This window comes from Pseudorasbora parva, chromosome 9 (genome assembly GCF_024679245.1).
Source record: "Pseudorasbora parva isolate DD20220531a chromosome 9, ASM2467924v1, whole genome shotgun sequence".
Taxonomy (NCBI): domain Eukaryota; kingdom Metazoa; phylum Chordata; class Actinopteri; order Cypriniformes; family Gobionidae; genus Pseudorasbora; species Pseudorasbora parva.
In genome coordinates this window covers 38,625,592-38,641,618 of record NC_090180.1, presented here as the reverse complement: position 1 = coordinate 38,641,618, position 16,027 = coordinate 38,625,592, and the positions used below count along the sequence as shown (strand labels likewise).

The following is a 16,027-nucleotide window of genomic DNA, read 5'->3' as shown; positions in this document are numbered from 1 at the left end:
TTGTCTTAACATTAACAAAAAACCAATACAGTTTATTTTTTGGTCTATGTGCACATGCAAACAAATGCATTGTCTCAATGTTTTCAGAATCATATCTACAGCGCCACAGTTTTTAAGATTATGTGTCATAACATTCTGCTCTATTCTGGTAACACACAAATACACACACCAATCATACATCGTTTTTTAATTATAAATATATTGACGGTCAAGCCAAAAACAGATATTTAGGGCGATTTCTTTTCTCCAAACATTTCATAAATGTGATTTCAATCTGCTTTCTCTCTCTCAGGCTCATGAAGCTGTCATTAGGGGTCAGTATCCTGCCCCAGAAGAAACTTTGCAGTTTCTGGCTGCTCTTCGGTTGCAGTATTTGTTGGGAGACTACACTACGCAGAGTGTCTTGCCTGAGTTGGAGCAGGTGTTCCCCATGGCCCGTCTGCGTGCTCGAGTACAGCAGTCCGCACGGTGCTTTGCATCTAACACACCATCCACAGAGAGAAAAAGAGGTAGTTTCCTGGAAGGCACGCTGAGGCGGAGCTTCCGGGGGTCACTGGGGCGACAGCGCCAAGGGGAGGAGCCTGCAGCCATAGAGGCGTGGCTGCAAGACGAGAAGGCGGGGCTGAGAAGTTGTTTGGTGGAGAAATGGCGTAAACTGCAGGGGATGGAACAGGACCAAGCCATGAAAAAATACATGAGTCTCATCAGGGAATGGCAGGGATATGGCTCCACCCTCTTTGATGTTGAGGTGAGAAGACACGTTGGCACATCTATCATTATAAGGACATTCCATAGAGTTAATGACACTTTCTAACCATCACAAGAAACTTTATGCATTTTTTATAAAAAAAATAATTTAGTATGTTTACATTGTCATGTCCTCATAATGTAGGGGGCGTGGCCTGAAACACACACTGCAATATAAGGATTTTGGGTCCTCATAATGTAGGTCAAACCAGCACACTCACATAATCATCCACTGACTATATTCCCTCTGTTGCTCAGTGTGTAGACGGTGTGTATCCTGGAGAGCTGTGGTTGGGCGTGAGTCGTAAGGGGGTGTGCGTGTACAAGCGTGGGGAGGCGTGGCCTCTGGAGGTGTTTCTCTATGAGGTAATTCTGTCCTTCGGTGCACCGCAGCCAAACATCTACAAGATAAGCGTGGAGGGACGAGAGCTGCTCTTCAACACTATCATGGTACAAACTTTTTTCCTCATGCTTCTAAATTAAACAACACTAACATTTGTCATTTATAGTAACTTAATTATCACTTCATTAGTCAAATCTCCCACATATTTAAGGATCATTTGAGTTGGACACAATCTGTTCTGTGATTTGTTAACTCAAGACTCACTCAACCAGTTCAACAGGTTGACTGAAAAAGAAAAGCGGCTTGTGATGATTCATCATGAATCTGATATCACTATCACATTACAAGGCCGTTTCCACCTGGTATTAAGATGTGTTTTTGTTGATCCGATCCCAAGTGGACGACAGTAAATACAGGTGTTATTAGGGTCCAAAACTTTTTGAGCTTTTCCACTTTCAACCACGGTAGTCGAAAATGCATTTGATTGGATTGCATTCGAACAGCCACAAAAGCCTACACTCCACCTACTAACCTAATGTGTAAACATTGTGGGAAGCGCGCTAGCCAGACAGGATTTAAATTTTGTCGGCTAAAGGCCTAAGTTAGGTTTGAAGACATAAAAAATGCACCAAGCATGTTCTCACCTTTCCAGATTTCTAACATGCACTCAAAGCATTCGGTGTGGTCTTGCAGCCTTCAAAGCTGAAACAAATTTTGTCCATAAAAGCCCATACATTTACCCACGTATAGACCCTCCCCTCGCAGATATCAGTACAGAATGGGTCGAAAGTGGACAAAAGACAAAAAAGGAATAAACGGGAATGGGTCTCCCTCGCCTGCTTGTGATCTGATCGACTAAAACGTACCTTAATACCAGGTGTAAACTGGGCCAAAGCGAGTCTTGAGTTCTTAACTTTGACATAACATGTAATGTTTTTTTTTCTGAAATGTAGTCGTATGTATAATGCCATAAATGTATATAATGCATTATATATACTGCGGTTAATGTTTCCCAAACTGAGTACTGGAATACCAATATTTGATAAATGTACTTGAGTATAGTAATAGAGTAATAATGCTTCATTACAGCCCATCATTGCCACTTAGCAACCACCTATAACACCCTAGCATTGTGACGGAAAGTTGTTGTTTTTTTTACAGGAAAACACTCCTCACATTTGTCATTTTTTTCTGTCATTATGAAGGCCTGAATAATCATGTTTTAGTTTAACTAAAAGCATTCAAAAAAACAAATAAATAAATGTAAAATAACTGACATTAATTTAAACGTGAACATTAATTTATTTTATTTATCATTTAGTTTAACTTGAAGTACTAAAGTAACTCAAACTAAACCTATGATAAAAATCTATAAAAACTATATAGATATATTTAAAGAAAAACTAATAAAAACAACAAAATTGCTAAGTATTTAACAAAAATAAAATGAAAGTGTAAAATATAACAAATAAAAAGTGATTCAGAATATTAACAAAAATTATAATTATTTATCAATGTCATTTAAATAACACTGGTTCGCTCTATTTGTGTCTCTGTAGGTGATGGACATCGCAAAGCTCATGAAGGCTTACATCAGTCTAATAGTGAAGAAACGTTTCAGCACTTGTCAATCCATCAGCAGCCACGGCAGCAACTGGTGATCTCTCACACCTGACAAACTCTTTTCGGAAATGTGCCTTTGAAGATGAACGTCAGCAAAACTTTTAATCACAAAAAAAAGAAGGGTGACCCTTCAATGCTGAGTGCAAACGAACCAAAGACAATATTAGGAGACACTTTCACAAAAGACACGATCATGTTCCCACAGACACACATTCTGTCTGTTCACCGAACACCATATTTTACGTTGTATTAACTTTTTAAATCAAGTCCAGTTGCATTTCTTTGGAATTCTGCAGGCAGAAAGTCCAGCCCCTTAAAATAACCAGCACTCAAGCCCAGTGCCTTTAAAAAAACGCACACATGTGCAAACACACCCTTTAAATCTGTTTTGTATGTGACTGAATAAGTGCAATGTTTATACTGTATATTATATAATTCTGAGAAGCTGTATATTTTATAAACCTTTTCTGTAGAACTGCAGGATTGTGATAATACTATTGGATTTACTCCCTCTGGTCCTATTATTTTTCTACTCCAAGTCTATAAAAACACTAAAACAACAGGAAAATCTCTCATTTTGTATCTTTACTGTGCATTAGTTTATAGGCAATAAATATAACAAAATTCAAAGACTCTTAAATTCATTAAAATGTTCATCCACGTTCCATCTTTGCAGCGCAGAACTGAAAATTATCTCTTTAAAACACATTGGATATCTAGGGGACATCTGAATGAAATCTTTTGTAGACTATGCTAATCAGTTAGCACCAAGTCATGAATGCGGATCAAGTTTCCAGCGCAGAAATGCAATGTGCCAAGATGGAATTGGCAGGCGTTTTTCAGTGCAGACTTTGGGTGAAAATCATCACACGCATGCGTCGTGGTGCTCACGTGAACAGCATCAGCTGCCGTAGATCTCGAGAGCGCTGCACTGTTTACAACGGAAACTGCGTAGGAGACTGACACAGGCTACAACCAAATTGGTAAAAAAGTCGTTATTTTTGTTTGTTTTTGCACACAAATGGTATTCTTGTCGCTTCATAAAATTAGGGTTGAACCACTGGAGTCACATGGACTATTTTAACAATGTTTTTACTACCTTTCAGGACCTTGAAAGTGGTAATTAAATTGCTGTCCATGGAGGGGTCAGAGAGCTCTCGGATTTAATTTGTGTCCCGAATAAAGGTCTTATGGTAATCATGACAGAATTTTCACTTTTGTGTGAACTATCCCTTCAAGAAAGCTTTCAATGTTCTTATGAGGTTAAAACATACATTTGTAATTATTTCACTACTAATATTTTATATTACATATCTGGTTTAAGTAGCTTCTGAAATCCCTCACCCAGGGTTTGAGATTTATGGGCACAATGATTACCAGAATCACAGTTTACTCCACTACCTAACCACCATTGCTTCATGCATTTTGTATGAGTCTAGACTAATAGCCCGAGGTCAATCTATTTAGTTTTTTGCTGTAATACACACAACATGAGATGTAGGGCACTTAAGCATTGGCAGATGACAATGTGTAAGATCTTTCTGGAGGTCATTTAAAATCATATGGGACTGGAAATGAAAATGAAAGCATCATATTGACACAGGTGCCTACAACAGAATGCACTGCAACAAAGTTGAACCTTTTCTAGACTTTTCCGATGCCTTGGTTTCTCCACTACTTCCTTTTGAGATCAATGTAGTTGTCATTAAGTCTAAAGTTGCCTTTTCACCATCTCTGACAAATGACAGATCGTCATTCATTTCCAATGAAGAGTAGTATGAGAGCTGTGTGGCGTTACGAATATATCTGTATGCGGTATTTTTGGATCCGATTTGAGCTTGAAATATTTGCATCCAACCAATTGCATTCCATCCAACCATCCACCACAGGCTAGCATTGTGGTGCCATGTTTTACACAGGGCAAACATATTTACGAAAATATTTTTGTATTATTATTGTTAGATTATTCTTAGCACTGTGACACTGCTTATGCTCTCAACTGTAAATTGCTTTAGATAAAAACCTCTGCTAAATGTACACGTAGTTTTAATTACCATTATTTTTGCACTAAAATATTATTCTATATTAAATTATATTATTCTATAGTAAAATTGGTGGTTATGATTAATTACACAATTAATTACGTTGATTAGCCCAAGAAAATCTATGGTCAACCAAGCCATACTTTTTTTCCAGATTTTAGATTTGTCAAGCCATAGTTATGGACTTGTACCCGCAAAATCTGCATATATTAGCTATAATTTTGGGGTATTTTAAAGTTTTTTAAACATTTGTTCAACTTTTGCAATTCATTTTTTTCTTTACTACTAGCAAAATCAATGTTTTTGCAGCTTTGTTTTATTTATGTATCCATTCGTGGCCAGATATGATGTATTGTAATTTAAACTATGAGCATGAGGTGAAAATTACCAATATTTTTGCACTAAAATGTTATTCTTTAAATTGTAAAATTGGTGGTTGTAAATACAGTAATTATTTCTTAAATACGATTACATTAATTAGCCCTAGAAAATGCATTTGCATATCTAGCAAACGTATCAGTATTTTTTAGTGTAGATATATTCATTATTCATTTTTTTTAGCACAGTAAAAAGCGGAGGAATGGCTGTTTCACAACCAATTTGAAAGTTGCGTGTAAATGCCATTAGGGGACAATCGTGTGCAAATGTCGGAGATAGTGGAAATGCGTAAGCGCCTGTTGATGTGGTACAGAGTTACTGTTCATTATGGCAGATGAAGCGTAGTTGTAGTTTATCAGTATGGAAATTAAAAACCTGAACAAAAAAAAGGTTGGTTTTCAACAAACATTCATTTGTCTAACAGCAGTAATACATTTTGTGTGCATTATGATTTTGTTTAAGTCTGTGTGTGCTTTGCAGTCTTACTTCGATGCTCAAAGGCTGATCCAGTACTCCAGGCTCGAAGTAACAATTGAATATATAATTGAAATCAGTTTGCGTGTCTTTGTAAAGTGCTTTTCAAGTAAGGCTCCTCCCAACACTGAGGCTCCTCCCACTTGTTAGCCCCTCCCACAACAGGATGGTGCAGGGAGAGTGGATTGGTCCCTGAATGAGTTAATTTGATGTCAAACTGACGTAACCCTGACGACGAGCTCGCCTGAGCCTTGCTCTTGTGGGGAGAGGTCAGAGGTCACATTCAGGCACATGGAGAAAAGGTGGAGGGGGCATCGAGGTGATGACTCCAGCCGGGTGGTATGTGAGTGTGTGTTGGAGACTGTGTGTGTGTGCGTGAGAGGCAGCCACAGGTGTCCGTGCGGGCTGTGTGTGGTGTCCAGGTCTCTGCTTTTATCGTAGTTCTGGACATCCCAGAAGAGATTAACGGCCCGCCACCGCATGAGCACATTGTACACAGCGCCACCTTCATGAACTATCAGACCTGAAACACAAATGTATTAACACGTGCTTTTAATAGAGTTGGTTTTTGACAGATTTGATTATTTGATTCTGATTCACAGGCTCTTGATTTGATTCAGATTTCATTTTGATTCATTTTGTGTGTGTGCACGTATATTATATATATATATATATATATATATATATATATATATATAAAATATACACACATGCACATTATAATATAAAATAAATAAATTATATATATATATATATATATATATATATATATATATATATATATATATATATATATATAATAAATACATGTTTGGAAACAATACAATTCAATTTGAATACAGAAAGGTTTGAATAGATTTTTTTAATGTTTTTGAAAGAAGTCTTATATGCTCACCAAGGCAGTAAAATAGTGAAATTGTAAAATATTAAAATAGAAAACAAATATTTTAAATTGCAAATATTTTAAATTTGTGTGATGGCAAAGCTGAATTTTTAGCATAATTACTTAATAAGTTAATTAATTATCATAATTAATTAAAAAGTCTTCATTGTCACATGATCCTTCAGAAATCATTCTAATATGATTATTTGATGCTTAAGAAATATTTCTTATTATTTTCAATTTCGAAAATGGTTATTTAAATTTGTAAGAATATTTAGCTATATTACTGGTTTCACTGTATGCTGGAATGCAACCTTAGTGAGCATAAGAAGCTTTTTTAAAACTGTGGGTGCTTACCAATTCTTATTTGTGCATCCTCGTTTACCTTTCCTCGCTCGTTAGCTCCGCCCCTTCAGGATGCGAGGAAAAGACGCGAGGACGGAGGAATTGAATCAAGTGAAATGATATATCCTCGCTCCCTATAACGTCACTTTAAAGCGGCGTTAGTTAATGATGACTGCAACCACTAGATTTAGTCGGGATTCTTGAACATTAGAGATAACTATTTATATTGTGAGCTTCAGCCTCCACAAAATACCACGTGTCCATATTTTAATTAATATTACCAGTTATTATTAACAACAAATTCCAGTTATTAAAGGGTTAGTTCACCCAAAAATGAAAATTATTTCATTAATTACTCACCCTCGTGTCGTTGGACACCTGTAAGACCTTCGTTCATCTTCGGAACACAAATGAAGATATTTTTGTTAAAAGCTGATGGCTGAGAAAGGCTTCAAAAAGGCCTCCATTGGCATTCAGTACTTTTCCACTCACAAGACCCATAAAGGCACTGAAGACGTCGTTACAAAGTCCATCTCACTACAGTGGCTGTACAATAATTTTACAATGCGACAAAAATAGGTTATTGACGTGAACTCGACAGATGCGCGAGAATATGACGCAGTTCCACCGTTCCAATACATGACCCGGAAGAGGAGGACCGCCGCTATCGCGTGAGTTCACGTCCGAGACCTACACGGAAGACAATATCTTGGTGGACAAAAACTATTCTCGTCGCTTGGTAAAATGATTGAGATGGACTTTGTATCTCATCTTCAGTGCCTTTATGGGTCTTGTGAGTGGGAATGTACTGAATGCCAATGGAGGCCTTTCTGAAGCCTTTTCTCAGCCATCTGCTTTCAACAAAAAAATCTTCATTTGTGTTCTGAAGATGAACAAAGGTGTTACTGGTGTCCAACGACATGAGGTTGAGTAATTAATGAAATCATTTTCATATTTGGGTGAACTAACCCTTTAACTGCGTTTTATTCGTTCTATAGTATTAGTTTCTATTTGTTTTGTTAATTTTCTTGTGCTTTGATATAATTCTGCAACTGTCAGTTGTTATTTGAGAAACATTTGTGTCTTGTACATGTAAACATAATAATAATGATGAATAAACTGTGGCATGATATGAAGGGGGAGGAGAATTAATGCGTGCGTCACGTTTAGTCGATAAAACACTTCTGCAAAGGATCCACCTGTGTATCCTCACACATAAATCCTCAGGAAGCCTCCTCGCTCCTCCATCCTCGCGGTGCAATTAGAGAATTGAGATCTCCTACAAGATGGCTATTTATTTTTAGAGAAATAATCAAAAACTGAGTTGTATACAAATATTTCAATTGCATACAATGTGGTTATTATATTTAACAATATCATTATTTGTTGTTGAAATATAAACATAGCCATCACAAAACTCATGATTTATTAAACATACATGAAATATCACTAACAGGTTAAGTAAAAAATATAATGAATATTGAAAATAAATATTTTTATAAAATAAATATCTTCTGTATAGTTTTTTTTTTTTTTAGCAAACTATTGAGTTATGGGCATTAAGTGTAACGTGAAATATTGTTTACAAGCCATTCTGTTGAAAAACTGATTGAGCGATTGCATTACGATTACGACATTTCAATAAGTTGTATTAGTTGTTTCTCTTAACATACCTTCTGATGTTCAGTCATTTTTATTTAGTGTTATAACAAGTAACTCATAGTTCATGTGCGCTTAACTCTCCAAAACAGCATTTTTTGATTAAATTTTGTGACAATTGATAGAATTTAAAGCTGACACTTTACATTTTCAGGTTTCATATTAAAAGTAACAAAGCATACTGTAATTATTGGTTGGTTGGTTTGTTGATGGATCAACTGAAATAGATTAAATTATCTTGGGATTTATGAATTGATAATGGTTTATCAAAATGAACATTTATTAAAACTGATTAATCAACATGGTCAACCTAGCCCTTCTTTTTTCCAGATTATTTTAGATTTGTCAGCCATAGTTAAATGTACATGCACCCACAAAATCTGCATATATTAGCTTGAGAAAATGGCTTTGTTGACTTGGTTTGAGTGTATATATCAGTGTCTCACCAATACACACAAGGTCCATGACTGCATACATGCCGTAGCAGATCTGGAACAGGATGTCACTGCGCTGCCATAGTGCCTCTGGGCTCAGTGCTGACCACAGCAGCCACGATACACTGGTCAATAGGAAGATGCCACCCAGAAACACTGCAATGACCTGAACCTTCTCCACCAGAGTCATGGTGACAGTCTGCCACTGGCAAAACATACAAACACAGTCAAAAAATTCAGGTCCCCATGAGGAATGATAAAATGCAGAAAAATGCTGAAAGTTTTCTGTGATGGCTAGGTTTAGGGGGATGGGTTAGAGTAAGGAGATAGAATATACAGTTTGTATGGTATAAAAACCATTACGTCTATTGAGTTCCCACAAAGATGGTGAACCAGACGTGTGTGTGTTTACCTGTTGTGGTGGTTTGATATGTATAGGCAGGATGTTGAATCTGTAATTGCAGAGTTCACAGCTCCAGGAGCCCTTCTCACTGATCCACTTGAGCAGACACTGCTGATGGGCATGTCGAACAGATCCAGCACAGCGGCACGGGCTCAGCAGCTCCCCCTGCAGCCAATCACAACACACACACAGACGTCAATCAGCCAATCAAAACACACACAGATAAAAGACAGCTGATTGGGCTGATGATTGACGACCGCTTTATCGTGTGCCTTTGAAGATGAGCTGAGCATTGAGTTTGTGAAGCCATGAACAATGGGGTAGATGAGCTGATTCGTCTAAATAAGGACAACATCTAGAGTGAATGAAACACTATACACCTAATGACAGAGAGTGGTTGGGAAATGATTCATCTGTGCAAGTGTGCATTCATGAATCATTTCAGAAACATCCTCATTTGGAACTATAATGAGTCTGAAACGGTGTGGGACACATTCACACACACTTACACGCACACACACAAACACAAGGCGCCTTGAGAAAGCACATTAGCTGCAGGAAGTGAAGAGCATTAGACATGAATGGAGCAGCGCATATTCTAATGGCTCTCACAAACACACACACCACACTGTCTGTTTAAGGCATTATGAATCATTGAGGTTTCCGATATTCTAATAATTGCATGAATTATGCAGGCCCGTAATCAATTGAAAAGATGTCTACAACGTTTACATTATACTCAGACTGTCCTGACACTTGTCAACAGCTGGATGAACTGCTTTGAATGTTGTTACCTGCGTAGGACCAACATCAGGATGGAGCATCTGGATTCAGAAATCAAGAACTGGCTCTATTGTAATTTAAGAAGTTAAATTTTAATTGCATTGGCCACACCTCACAGCAAGTGAAACTCAGGTTGAATAATTAGAATGATAGGAAAAGGGAGTTCTGAGATTCAACCCAGGTAGTGCATTCTGGGAAATTGTTCTTCCATCCTGTCCACAAAAGTTGTTAGTACTGTCAAATCGATTAATCACATCTAAAATAAAAGTTTTTGTACATGTGTGTGTGTGTGCGTGCGTGTGTGTGTGTGTGTGTGTGTGTGTGTGTGTGTGTGTGTGTGTGTGTGCACATGTACACAATAGTATCCATGAAATATATAAATATAATATATATGTATACACATTATTTAAAATAAAAAACGTTTATTTTAGATGCGATTAATCGATTTGACTGTTTTGTTTTTGCAGCTACTAATGCTGGTTGACACACATGGATAATGGTGATGTTACTCATTAATCGTTCTGGATAAATCATTTGCTAAATAAATAAATTAGCTTCCATACATTTAAATTTGCAAAGCAATTATGCATTCTGCTTACTACTTTCATTCAAACTCAGTTCAAGTTCAGGAATTTATGGCATCCCCAATTCAATTCTGAATGGAGCACAATTCTGGCAACAACCAAAGACGTCGGCGTGACGCATAGACCCACAATAAACAGCGCAGACGGAACGAAATAACGGCCCGACTTTACCTGCTCGGCTCCTTGAAAGCAGATCCGACAGCCTGGGGTCGGGATGCAGCTCTCGTTGCTGCAGCTGGAGCCCACTGTTTCCGTTTTCACCCCCGCGCTCTGCCCGGCGCTGTCCTCGCCAGGTGTGTCCGTCCCTGCACACGCACCCTCGTTCTCGATCTCTGTGATCGGATCAGCCGCTGCCGGGGTTTGAGCTCCAGCGCCCGTCTGCAAGTCATCCTCGCTGAACTCCCCGTCGCTCCCCAGCACCGTTTGGACCTCGAGCTGTGCGGCGGTCACGGTGGCGCCTCCCGGTGGCTCATTCACCGTCTGCACGTGCAACGGACCCGCCTCTGCGTGCACATCCATGAATGACGGCACTAATATCAGAATGAAATAGCAAAATTAGAGGTTTGTGCTCTTACGGGCCTCTGTCAGATTTTCCTCGGCTCTTCTCCCCTCTAGGACGCATAAGTCTGGCCATAGATCTGCGTCTCAAACCGCCTGCGTTCTTAGAAAGGCACAAGCTTCTGTTGAAAGTTGCAGATGTCCAGGCTGTGCGGCGTGTTGTGCTCGGTGTCTCGTTGGTTGAACGCAGCTTTTCCCCGGAAGACACATTTCCATCCGGGCGCGGTGCTGGAACACCGAGCAGTGAAGGCACGAAACACACATAACCACGCAGTCAGCCTTCAGAAAAGCAACGTTTGAGTGTGTGAATATTGAGACTGAGTGAATGTGAGCGACGCGGCTGTTTCTGACGGGAAAGCCGTTTGGGTAACGTTAACTGTTCTATGATAAACCCGCGAGATATCCGCCCCGGAGCCATGCGCTCATTGCGCTCATTGCCCTTTCAAAGATTTAGCGTAACCATAGTTACCCACTAGGTAAAACTGTGCTAACTTTGTATTATGCCTAATATGATATAGAAATCACTGTCATGAAACAAAGGAATATAAAAGATTATGGAAATTCTAACATGGCAAAATCTTATGAGCCTACTCTTTCCATTTTAAGAAGCCCAAATTCTTGGAACAATTACCTTTAGAAAGGTGACAGTTGACAGAATCGTTTTTAAAAAAATATATGTTAACCCAAAATTAAAATTCTGTCACCATTTAGGCTTCTCACTCTCAAGTTCCAAACCTGTATGAATGTATTTGTTCTGCTGAACACAACGGAAGATATTTGGAAGAATGTTTGTAAGCAGATCTCGCATCTCGGCAGCCATTGACTAGGCCTACTTTTCCCCACTGTGGCAGTCAATGCCTGCCGAGATCTGCTTGGTTAAGTTATAAATATTTTTAGATAAATAAGTCAAATAATATATTTTACTGACTTTGTAAATTATTAGTCATGTTTAAACCAATGAGTAATTGCAGTTTGCATTTTGTTATGTGGATCTGCAAACTGTTGCTTTACTTGATATTTTTGCACAGGTTTATTTAGCTTTTTTCACAACAGTGTTTGCTTCGAAAATTGTTAATTATTATTAGTTATCTTTATCGTTCTTTGTGTGAATGTCTTAGGGCGGGAGCAGCGAGCTGTTACAGTTTTTTTTACAGATGCTAGGACACATTTCTCAATACGGTCACTTTTGAAAAACTTCACAGCACAACAGAAGTCTATGTGGGCTAAACTAAGGATCGGTTATCATTGCTTTGGCACAAAATGTATTCAATGACTACATCTCTCAAATTTCATGAATTCTTGCCAAAACTCTTTGTAGGCTACGTACAGGCCAATTTGCCCATGTATGCTTACATACTTTTTCCAAACTATATTCAAAACAATAAAATAATACAAAACTGAATAAGACAGCAATTTGCTACATTTCTACAGTAATATTTTAATGAAACATATTTTAAATCTTAATTTAATTTAATTTAATTCTATAAAGACAATTGGACCAGCCACCGCTGATTCTCATTGTAGATGAACATCTACACAGGTGTTACTCTTTCAATTTTATTACAAAAGGAGACAACTGCTGAATAGTTTTGTGTTGTGGTGTAAACATGACCATCCAGAAATAGAGAAGTGGCTGAAAGAGGAAGAAGAGTGGCTGGGAGGCAGGGATGGATCAGGCAATCCAGAAGATTCTTTCTTAGGTGTATTGGTCTAGATGACATATGATGTGATGTGGATGCGAACCTGTGGCCGAATGGAGAAGACAGAGTAGATTACCATTACTCTTATCTGTATCAGTGGATGGTGTGTATACAAATTTGGAATTACACTAATAATTAAAAATAAATAAACTAAATAAAATATTGACAAATTACCAGCAGCATACATATCATATCACCCTGTAGCCCAAGACTGGTTTCCCACTGAAGCTAAGCAGGGCTGAGCCTGGTCAGTACCTGGATGGGAGACCAACTGGGAAAACCAGGTAGCTGCTGGTAGAGGTGTTAGTGAGGCCAGCAGGGGGCGCTCACCCTGTGGTCTGTGTGGGTCCTAACACCCCAGTATAGTGATGGGGACACTGTACTGTCAAAGAGCACCGTCCTTCGGATGAGACGTTAAACCGAGGTCCTGACTCTCTGTGGTCGTTAAAAATCCCAGGATGTCCTTCGATAAATCGTAGGGGTGTAACCCCAGCATCCTGGCCAAATTTGCCCATTGGCCTCTGTCTCCTCTCCACCAATCAGCTGTTGTGTGGTGAGCGTTCTGGCGCAATATGGCTGCCGTTGCATCCGTCAGGTGGATGCTGCACTTTGGTGGTGGTTTGGTTTCCCCCCTTCAATGTAAAGCGATTTGAATGCCTTGAAAGGCGCTATATAAATCGAACAAATTATTAATTAATTATTATTAAATTCTGCATCACTAGGACTAGATGGAGGCAGATGATTCACTGTGGCGACCCCTGAAGGGAACATCTGAAAGAAAAAGAAGAAAGAAGAAGATTAAATTCTGCATCACGTCTGATTTATTCCAGTAACATATATTGGGGTGAATTATAAACAGAGATGTGTCCGTGTTTTACATAAGAAAACATTGTGCTATGTTGTTATTGTTTTTTAGGTCATTGTTTTGTGGGTGACAAAGTGTGTTTGTCGGCTGTCAACCTTTGCTAGCGTTCTGGAAGAATGAGCTGATTTAAGACCTGAATAAAGTGTTTTGGTGGTAGTAGTGCATTTTGAATGTGAAATATACTGCTTTGCCAAGCTGAAAGTTGGTTAGGAGAACGGTGTGAAGAGTTTTACAAAAGTGACCTAAGTAGCCTATTGAGAAATGTGTCAGCGTCTGTAAAAAAAACAAAACGGTAATTTTATCAGTTTTTGGGTTTTAAACACCGTTTAAAACACCAAACTAGGCTTGTATTTCAAAAATAATAATACATTTACTTTAAGTTGCTTGGAACAGTGTTATGCAACTTGCAAAAAATACATTTACCACCATAAATGTTAGTGTTTTTCAGCTTTATATTATTATATTTTCTGGATAAAAGGAGCGGTAGGAGAGTAGTCTGAATTGGGTTCCAGCGTCTTGTGCTGGTTCACACATTGAACTCATTGCGCCAGCCGCGAGTGTTTCCAAGTCTACGGGGATCGCATCAGTCGATTCGCTATTTCGCTTACCAACGTCTCGTGCGTTGACACCGCGTATTGACCCAAGTTTCTGTGCACTCGCTCATCTGTTCAGATGATGTCCTGTGAGGACAACGATTGGCTCTTGTCTCAGACCTTCCCCGAGGTGATTGGACGAGTGATTAACACTCAGGTTGTAACCTCTACAGTGAACTTCCTACCGCTCCGGTGAAAATGACCTCTGGCCCCTTTATGTAACCTGACGAGGTAGAAATACTTCTCAATTGTGGTTGGAAGGAGAAAAAAAACTGTGACAGATAAAATATTTTCTGTGAAGAACACAAACATTTAGACATATTTGGTTTATATTTTTCATTTTTGTCTAAATGTAATGCCCTTATTCTGTCTAAAACAAAGTAAACTATTCGAAGTGAAACTGAGGAGGTGGGTATATGTTAATGAGTCGCCTGTGATTGGTCCAAACACTACGTTATTTTTTGAGCTAAGTTTGCTATTTTATTAAAGTAGGCTACCCTGTTCTGTTGTGATTGTACAGTCTTTATTTTCTATTTTCCTGTTAGTGTTACTAAAACTAAATTTTTTTCCTGTCTTTTTTCACAATTGATTTTCTTTTTTGCAACTCTGACATCTTTTCTCAGAAGTGTGCAAAAAAAAAAAAAACATTACGAGACAACTCGCAAATCTTGTTTTTTTTCTCTCACATTTGTAAGTTTAGGTTTTATCTCGAGCTAAGCAATTTTACGCTGTTTTTATTTTATTTATTTATGTTCCTGTTCTTTTATGATTGTATGCAGTCTTTATTTTACCCACCTCCACATGCAGACCAAAGCAACACTAGGCTAAAGCAACACATAATTAATGTCAAAACCCAGTGGAAAGTTTTACATAAAGCTGTAGGCTAGCTGTAAATACGTTTATCTCTGTTTTAAACTCTGATGTTAATCATGATTACTCTTTTTGTATTCTTCGCGAGACGAAGAAGAGTTTTTCACTGTTATATGGAATGTTGTCGTCTTTCGCCATTGTTGTCTATGTTGGAAGACCTTTTTTAATTGTTTGGTGTAGTTTTTTCCAAACATTTGTTTATTTTGGGTTATAGCCTAGGTATTCCAAAAAAAAAAGAGGGAGCAGTGTCAACTCTTTAACTTCATATTGGGAAGTGCAAAGATGGCTGTGTAGCCTATGAGTAGGCGAAATAAGGTTGAAGGTTCTACAGATGATGATGCTGTTTTTGTATTTGTCAAAATGTTAAAAGCTCGTTCAAGAATAGACTTTAATCATTATAGTTTGATGAACGATCTACAAAAAAATTCCAATATATGGTGTTATAATTTAATTTTCCAGAGTGTGTTAATTTAACATGATTGAGGTTTGTTTTTTATAATTGTTTTAATAAAGTATTTGTAAAAATCAAATCCAAAAAACCTGTCATGATGCTATTTTCATTCATTCATTCATTCATTCATTCATTCATTCATTCATTCATTCATTCATTCATTCATTCATTCATTCATTCTCTCTCTCTCTCTCTCTCTCTCTCTCTCTCTCTCTTTCTTTAATGCAATGTAAATTACTTAAATAAAATATTTTTTTTTGGATAAAAGCCAAATTCATAAATGTAAAACATT

The 16,027-nt window shown here is 37.9% G+C and overlaps 2 protein-coding genes across 3 annotated transcripts in view; one reads left to right on the top strand and one right to left on the bottom strand.

Moving 5' to 3' along the window:
- myo10 (myosin X) overlaps positions 1 to 3,273 on the top strand; it is a 58,998-nt gene extending 55,725 nt beyond the window's left edge. Inside the window, exons 39-41 of the mRNA XM_067452545.1 lie at positions 293 to 748; positions 1,006 to 1,197; positions 2,650 to 3,273. Coding sequence (XP_067308646.1) covers positions 293 to 748; positions 1,006 to 1,197; positions 2,650 to 2,751 — 750 coding nt within the window. The 3' untranslated portion in view covers positions 2,752 to 3,273. The remainder of the gene's footprint in view (positions 1 to 292; positions 749 to 1,005; positions 1,198 to 2,649) is intronic.
- Positions 3,274 to 3,476: 203 nt separating this feature from the next.
- Positions 3,477 to 12,094, bottom strand: marchf11 (membrane-associated ring finger (C3HC4) 11). Of its 2 annotated transcripts, none has more exons than XM_067452543.1 (5): positions 11,977 to 12,094; positions 10,870 to 11,228; positions 9,341 to 9,496; positions 8,941 to 9,133; positions 3,477 to 6,130 (listed from the first exon to the last, which is right to left on the bottom strand). In XM_067452543.1, exons 1-5 carry the CDS (start codon positions 12,074 to 12,076, stop codon positions 5,820 to 5,822), a joined length of 1,119 nt encoding a protein of 372 aa, XP_067308644.1. In that variant the 5' UTR covers positions 12,077 to 12,094; the 3' UTR covers positions 3,477 to 5,819. The 2 variants fall into 2 exon arrangements, with proteins under 2 accessions (XP_067308644.1, XP_067308645.1); XM_067452544.1 differs by having other exon boundaries at positions 11,992 to 12,074.
- Positions 12,095 to 16,027: the final 3,933 nt, after the last annotated feature.